The sequence below is a fragment of the Cyprinodon variegatus genome, unplaced genomic scaffold, assembly GCF_000732505.1.
Source record: "Cyprinodon variegatus isolate N-32 unplaced genomic scaffold, C_variegatus-1.0 Scaffold498, whole genome shotgun sequence".
In the NCBI taxonomy this organism is placed as follows: domain Eukaryota; kingdom Metazoa; phylum Chordata; class Actinopteri; order Cyprinodontiformes; family Cyprinodontidae; genus Cyprinodon; species Cyprinodon variegatus.
In genome coordinates this window covers 423,390-432,042 of record NW_015150951.1, presented here as the reverse complement: position 1 = coordinate 432,042, position 8,653 = coordinate 423,390, and the positions used below count along the sequence as shown (strand labels likewise).

General features: G+C 36.1%; 1 protein-coding gene across 1 annotated transcript in view; it reads right to left on the bottom strand.

Moving 5' to 3' along the window:
• Nucleotides 1–8,653, bottom strand: part of LOC107094659 (neuropeptide FF receptor 1-like) — an 84,460-nt gene that overhangs the window by 43,713 nt on the left and 32,094 nt on the right. Inside the window, exon 2 of the mRNA XM_015390417.1 lies at nucleotides 3,915–4,279. Coding sequence (XP_015245903.1) covers nucleotides 3,915–4,257 — 343 coding nt within the window. The 5' untranslated portion in view covers nucleotides 4,258–4,279. The remainder of the gene's footprint in view (nucleotides 1–3,914; nucleotides 4,280–8,653) is intronic.

The following is an 8,653-nucleotide window of genomic DNA, read 5'->3' as shown; positions in this document are numbered from 1 at the left end:
TATATATATATATATATATATATATATAATTTATCGTCGAGTCTGAGTGATGTTTTATTTTGAAAAATATAAAAAAATTGCGGCATTCTCTCCCAATTACATCGGAGCAGACTAGACATCAGGAGCACACTTCGTGTGCCATTGTCTCCGATTAGGCCTAGATGGGACCGGCTTGTTGTTTTATTTTTATGCTGTTTGTATTTGATTTTATGCCAGTCGTATCATGTTTTTTAACACAAATATCCTCCATCTAAAAAGCCAGTTAAGTCTATTATGAACAAATACTTGCTACTGATTAACTGTTAAAGTCTGTGTTTATGCATATTTTGAATATTTAAAGATGAATTAAAAGGGTGGGGAGGACATGTAGGGGCATTTTATTTACAAAACATAATCACTGTCCGACAGGAGGGCATTTTCCCATCATGCAGCATGCCATGTGGCTTTTGATAAACTGCGGTGTCTGACTCAGACAGATCTAGTTATGATGTCTTAAGGTTCAAATTGCTCATGTGCCCCAGACATCAGACGCAGAGAGGAGCAAGTTAGACAGAGATGTAATTGATGTGCCCTGCGCACAGGCCAACACTGATTGGATCAGTTGAGTAGAGCACTGATGGGGAAGCAGGGAGTTGGCCGATACCATCTTGGAAGGACCCCTCTCCCCACTCTATTGATTTTTACTAACTGAAAATAGTCATATGTCACTCATAGCTTCCTAAATTAATACAATGTTTTTTTATGTATTTAGCTTTGTTAGAAACAGTAGAGACATGGTTATATTACAGGATGCTGTCACAAATAGAAATATATGCTTTTATAATGAAATACTTAGTTTTATGCTCTATAACAAATACTTACACACTATAATATAAACTGTTTCAGATTTCCTTATATGGATTTTTCTATTTATTCTCTCTTGTGTGTTGATACATAATTTTTTATAGAAATGTTTTAATGTCCTCTATGTGTGTCAAATGTAAAATAGGTTCTTGCTGTATAATGGGATGGATGGTAGTGGTGGAGGGGTTGTTCACTTGGGATGCCAAACGGGCTAGGACTGCCCTTGGGTGGTCATGTGTCAATGGTTGACTTTAATTAATCAGAAAATGTATAATAATCCAGCAGGTTGGTTTAACAAATGAGGAGCATGATTAGCAGAGAGAACAAGTGTCTGGCATGAGTTGCTGAGTCAGTAACAGGTGATGTTAAGAGTAAGGGTTATTGGAAATTTTTTGATATGTTGATCCACTTCTCAGTTAAAAATATAGCACTGATGATATAAAATACATCATAAACTTTCAACTTTCACAAACATTCAACTAAAATTGATTCAGTGGCAGAATGTATTTCGTGTCTTCACTTTTCAATGAGTTCTTTTCATGTTATCCCTTTTAACATAATCCGTAAATTTCCAGTGAACCATAAAGACTCTGTCATTGAAGAATTTTGCTCTACGATGCAAATAGATCATGTTTAGGACATTGCTGTAATTTCCACCAGCTCTGTTGTGCTGCAGTATAATAGACACCTCTACTCTCTCATTCGTAACTAATGGGGTTTGTCTTTTTTTGCAGGATTGTGGTGCAAAGCTGTTCAGTCACTATAAACCAGATGAGCTAGACAGGCAGTTAGGAGTACCAACTCCATAACATTTCAAAATAAGACAGCATTATGGATACATAAATAAATTACACTCAAATCAAGTGTGCCTTTTAGTCGATAAGGGACTATTATGGGTAACTTCCTACTGTACATCAACCCACCTGAATAAGACTTGGTGGTAAGACGTGGTTTTTTTTGGTTTACCAATGCTGGCTCCCCTTTTAAACGCCAGTGATTGTGGAAGTACACATTTGAGGGCCGGGTTTGTCACAGTTAACTATTAATAAAAGACAGACTGTGTCACGGTTGGGTGGAGGTTTTAGAGGACCCAAATTCAGAGACCAGCAGGCAGAGGTGAGTCTGAAATCCAAAAATCTATTACAGAAAGCCAGGATCTGGGGGACATCAGGGAAAACACACATGAGGAGGGAGGGAAAGACGAGGAAACAGCACTAAGGAACTGCAGAGGGAGAGTATGGCCCTGTTCGAATTTATGGGATGCTTCCTTAGAAGGCCAGATTCGAAGGTAGATTACGTCATAGCGCGCCGCCGAGGTCTGGTCGGATTCCAAGACTCCTCGTTATGCGGCCTTAAAATGCGTCCTTCTTTTTGCCTGATTTGAAGGACGGGTCCGATGTATCCTTGGATATCCCAGGATTCATTGCGAGAGCAAGCAAGCCGGCTGCTCCGTGATCAGAGGAAAGGTTACTTGGCGCCGAACAGTGGTGAAAATTGGAAGTGGAGTTTAATATAATCCAGTCTGTGAGTAGTTCTGTCTGAAATGAATGAAAATAATTGTTTTAATGGTTATTGAGTCAGATATGTGGTGTAATGTTTGGTTTATCTAAAGGTTTTTATCTGTTGCTGTGTAAATGGGTTTGACTGTAATTTAACGACAGATTCTAATATATCTGCAGTGTGGGGACTATAAATCTGATAGGATTAAAATTATTTTATTGCTGTTTTGCACAATATGCTTAACTAAGTATTTTTTTTGGTTGAATATTGGAGATTTTGCAGATATATTCTTTATACATACATTGTTTAGATTTACTTATATTTCTTCCCCTTTTAAAGAATAGAAAATCTCTTTATTGTCCCACATTGGGCAAATTTAAAGCAGCAGAAAGATTATTGAAAATGGTCACACAAATGTTGACCTTAGAAAGATGTATAAGAATAATATAACAGGGAAGAGTTAAAATATGAATGATAAAATACTGTAAAGTGTTTTAATAATATAAAACTGTGCACCTGGAGAATAAATAACCAATATGCAGCTATGGACATTTTTACAGTAATGGATATTTGAAAATAGCAGCAACATGAGAGATGTGCAAAATGACAGCAGCATGTTATTTAACTGACTAAGGTTTCTATCATTACATTTGATTTTATTTGTTCCTGTTCCCAGTGGTTGGAACCTTTATTCCACTCAATAAAAAAAAAAAAAAAGAAATAAACAAACAGTTTTGAAAACTTCTGTATTCATTCTTTTCCTGCTTTGTGTGTGTCAACTGTCACAGTTGCTAAGCAACATGGCCTACAGCAATAAAACCCGCTGAAGGGTAGACCTGTTTGGATTCACAGCCAAAACACTTCCGGTCTCCTTATTTTCACGGACTTCGAAGGATCCAGTCTAGGTAGACCGCGTCCTTGGAGGATGCAGCCCATGAATTCGAACACAGCCTATATATGGGAGACATAATAAGGACTGGACTAATGAGCTGACAAGGAATAGGTGTGGATGGAAGGGTCTCAAAGGAAGCCAAGGGGAAAGGAAACAAACACAAGGGGGCAACAGAGAGTAACTCAAGAAACACAAAATAACTCAGAAATATAAACAAAAATAACTAGAATAACACAAAATGGAAATGAACCCAATAGACTAGAAAACACAGAAAGGCAACTGAATAACTGAAAACTAAAAAAGACTTAAAGAGAACCAAAAAGTGCAGATTCAAGACAAACTGATAAAGAATCAGATGATTTTTTTAAACTGCATAATCCAATATAATAATCATATTATCAGTTATTTGGTGAATCTTATGAAAGATTACTGTTTAGACCTACACGTTTGTTAGTTGCTATTCTCACAGTGTTTAGTGTTAAATATTTTAACATTAAAAAGAGGATATATTCATGTAAATTCATCATTTCCTAATTAATTTTCAATCTTTAATTAAGAAAAAACTAAAGTGTAGAGTAGGAAAAACACATTCTCTTTTCTGTTTTTAAAGCAAGAAAGCATTTGTAGGCATATTTTTTTCCTCTATGGCCATGAACAAATTAATAAAGCTTAAGATTACCTGTGATAAGGTTGTCCACCAAAGTTGTAGGGATGCAGAAGATCCCCACAAGTAGGTCGCTGACTGCCAGGTTAAGGATGAAGAGGTTGGTCACTGTGCGCATGCATCGGTTTTCCACTACGATCAGACACACCAGGATGTTACCCACCATGCACAGCAGAAAGATGAAGGAATATGCCAGGATGTAGCTGGCAGCTACATAAATAGAGTGTTGATAGTAGGGGAAAAAAGTGATGTTGGTGAAGTTGGTTGTGCCATACAAGCTGCTGTTTAAAAAGGTTGCTATGACCGCTGATCCCTCTGTGTCCATAACTTCCTCAGTCACAATTTCCAGAAACTCCATCTTTCATATGTGCCAGCACAAGCTGTATGGGACCAAACAGGAAAAACAGAAGATAATTAGAAATATAATTTGAAGTACATCCTAAATAACTTGAAATTATATCCTGCTTTTAAAAATATCGACATTTAAAATGTTTTCAACAGTGACGAACAACAGTCTCTATTTACAACTATATGCATCCATGAATTATTAGTATTTGCAGGTTAGTCACTAGTAAAATGAAAACAGTTTTTGTTGTATTTTTTTTTTTTACTTTGTAAAATTTGAACACAATTTCGGAAAAAAATGTCTTGCTTATTGTTCCCCCTTGAATTCTTCAACTTTGTTATGATAAAACCACACAGTTTAGCTGTTACATATACAAAGACCCCTGTAACTAAATTGCAACTCTTCTCAGAACCAGAATTTTAATAACCTTTATTCACCCATTATTACAAACAATTAAGGAATCTGACTTCACTTGCTACTCTCACAGTACAAACAAGCAAGGCAAAAAACTTTAAAAAATAAACAAAAAACATTTTTGCTTTGCAGAGGTGCAGCAAAGGTGTTGTCTTAAATCTCAGCAGTGAAGGTCTAAAGATCTCGGTGTTGACACAAAGATCCTGTTTTATAAAAGGCTTTTAAGATCAAGCTGAATCGCAGAAATACTAATAGGGACAAGCAAAAAGCCAGTCTGCTTCCAGTTATGACAAATATTTTAATGGGTTCAATAGTGAAAAGAGGCTTTTTTTCTTGTTTCGTTTACAAGGACATAAATGCCACCTTTTATTCAAATACAAATGAATGCTTTTAATTTACTTATATTTTTCCACAATTATGTATCCCGTATTTTGTCCTTGATGGTGGTCATTTCAAATTAAGGATAAACCTGTTGTTTGAATAAAGGTTACTTTAAGGCAAAACTTTGCCAGATGTATTAATTTTGGGTTTTGCTGCATGTGTAATGCAAAGGGAAAGGGAAGTAAGGAATTGGAAAACGAAATATACTTTAAAAGTATTCTAACTTACTAATTAGTGTGTAAGGTGTTTATTGTCATCATCAGGAAGACAGCCTGGAGGAAAATATGTCTCTGTCTCTGTAGCAACAGCCTGAACATAAAAGTTTGTGTCTTAATATGTGGTGTCTGCAGTGGTGTTAACTTCCCCCTTTCAATAGTCTACATAAGTTCTGAGTGGAAGAAAATAAGTCTTGGACCTATGGTTCTTAGGCAACCTCACATTCTGCTCGTAATACTCAATCATATGGAAATGAGAAACATGGACAGAAAGGTGGCAGTTTGCCTACTCCATGCAGGTTTTCCCATGGTACCCAATATTGTGGCTGATTCTCTGTGGGCTTGCACACCACACACAACAATACATCCACATGTAGAGGTTGAAAACACAGCTGTTCTCAACCTTCTCAATGCCTCTTGGAGTCATCCAAGAGTGATAGTAATTTCTTTGCGAGAGTTTTTCACAATCTGTTAATCATTTTAATATTCATAAGATGCTTTGAGATGTTTATATTTTGCTAGTTTAACCAGACAGGTAGGAGCTGTTACTGCTTTATGTTTACAAATCTAGGTTAGTATTGGTTGGTTGCTAAGAAATTAAGGTAGTATTTTTGTTGTGGGAAAGATGTGTTAATGTAAAAAAAAAAGTCCACATAGAATAATGTTCTTACTGCCATAATTCACCCTGCAATGTTGGATTCAAGATTCACATGTATGTGAGACAAAGAAAAAAAAAAAGAATAATTTTATACCGACATCATTTTGAAGTAGATAAAAAAAAGGCAAAGCTTGGTACATTTACAGAATTAGCAAACAACTTGAACATGCTTGAGCTTGTTTCAGAAAGCAGGATAGAGAGCACAAAATAAGTTTTGGAGTAAATTTGTGTTTTTTTTAAGCAATGCAGCAACGAGACACCAAAGCATGGCTTTTAAAAACATGTGGGGACACCTGACTATATCTACAGTTCAACGAAGAAGTGTGTAGGGGAAACAGCTCCGTAAGAAAAAGGTGAAGAAAAATAAGGAAATATTGGAAAGATTGTGAGATCGTTTCATGTCTTATGGTAAAAATGATTTTCATTTAGTGGACATGATGAACGCATGAGTCTACAAACAGAGCCAACTACGTGGTACTGCTTTTTGTTCTTGCTGAGAACACAGACCTACAGTACACTACTACAACCTCTCCACTAACAAATTTTTTACTGGGACTTCAGGCAAATTATGAAACAAACAATTACTAAAGTGACGGGAGAAGAGACCAAGATGGAAATAAAAAAAAAGCAAAATACACCCTTTGTCGCCATTATAGTGGACGAGATGACAGCGTGGGTAATGTAGCACAGCTCGTACCCTATCCTGCGTTATGTGACGTTATGGCTGCTCCATGGCCTTGACCTTTTCTGACCTTTGTACCCCTTTGGGCACTTTGTCTCACCATGAGTAGCCTACCCCCAACCCCATCACAATCAAAAGTATTGATGATTGTCCAAAAGTGGAACAAACCAATAACTGATTGTCAAACAAAGAATAAAGATTTTTCTTTTTTTAAATCTTTAATTTGAGCATTGAATTCCTATGCATTTTATGTTTTCCATCCAGTGTTGTTGTTGACAGCCATTTTAGACTTAATCTTAGTTTTAGGTTCAATTTGCATGTTTCCTAAACCAAAACAAGGCTTTGATTTTAGTCCCCTTTATAAAGCCTCGAATTTACTGCCAATTCTGACATTTTGAATTAAAAAAGCTTCCTGGATGGGAAGCGAAACATCTTCAAACTTAGAAACAAAGTCCAGTGGATTGTTTTTTGTTTTTTTTTAACTTTTTTGAAATGACTGTGACCTGAATGACTGAGAATCTTCACCTGCATATCTAAGTTTTAGTTTTCAGGAGGAAAAGTATTATTAGCTTTAGTCACATTTTATTGATTATGATATATTATAGTCGGTTTTAGTCTCATTTTAGTCAGTTTTATGTTCAATTCAATTCAGTTTATTTATATAGCGCCAAATTCACAACACATGTCATCTCAAGGAACTTTACAGTTCAATGTTACAATTCATAAAACAGCTAACCTTTACAAATTCGAATAACAGCCAGATTCTTCACCAGACTGACAGCTCTTGTCTAGATACTACAATTGCTGGAAATACAATGCTGCCCTGCAGTTCATAATTGCTGCGGGGCTAAAAACAACAATTTCTCGAATTAAAAAACTTTTTAATTAATAAAATCCCTATTTTATAAAAAAAGTTTCTTGCAAGAGTTGTGAATATAGATCTAGTTCAACACCTCATAAAAAAAGGAGTGGTTTTAGACTTACAAGGTGTCCACCCAAAAGCAAACACTTCCTGATCTACGATGAATTATGCATTTCACACAGATCTTCATTACTCAAAAAAGCTAACAACAAAAAAATTGTTCTTTCTACTTTGGGAATTGGCTTTATTCCTAAAAATTTACCCCTTGGTCACAGCTGTGTAGAGGTTAAAGTAGATTTAAATATAAAGGTGTTCTATATATAAAAAAAAACAAAAAAACACAGAACCTACAAAATTGCCTTATAATGCCATGGCAATCCATGGCATTATAAGCTATGACCCTTACCCATTTCAATTTGTTAAATAAAATGTTGAAATATTCAAATAGATAGAAATATTCAAAAATAATCTATGAGAGAGAAATATTCAATGGATAATATTGATTTTGGGTAGAAGTTAAAGAAGGTTTAGCATCACCTCTTGAGAACTGGAACAACAAAATTTGATAGACAAAAGGATTTTTTACACTTGGAAGAGGATTAGTCTTATATATTTTATTAAGTAGCGAGGGCAGGAAGAGCCATACTGCTGAGTGTGAACCATCAGTGTGAAGTGCCGACTCGGAGCTAAGCCACATTAAGACACATTTCGGCAGAAGCACAACTGGAAGAGCAGAGTTGAGCGCGCAGTACAAGACCAATCCAGTTTTCTTTCACCCATATCACTGCTGCCATGGTCCATGTGTGGTCATGCAGAATGTGCACCGCTGCACACCAGGTGTGCATTTTTCAAAATGCACAAGAGAGGTTTAGCCTGCATAGCACTGAATTAGAACTCACAACCTGCATAATTATGTGTTTGCAAGCACTAGGCTTGCAAACTGATGTGCCCTCAAGTAGAAAGTAGTTGGACTATGCTTCTACACTTTCAGATATCAATGATTTGGATAATGACTATGAGGCATTATGTTATGAGCCAACTATAACAACTATAAACATATTGGGATCTTTCTAAGCAATCGCTCCATCCATCTATCTATCTATCCATCCATCCATCCATCCATCCATCCATCCATCCATCCATCCATCCATCCATCCATCCATCCATCCATCCATCCATCCATCCATCCATCCATC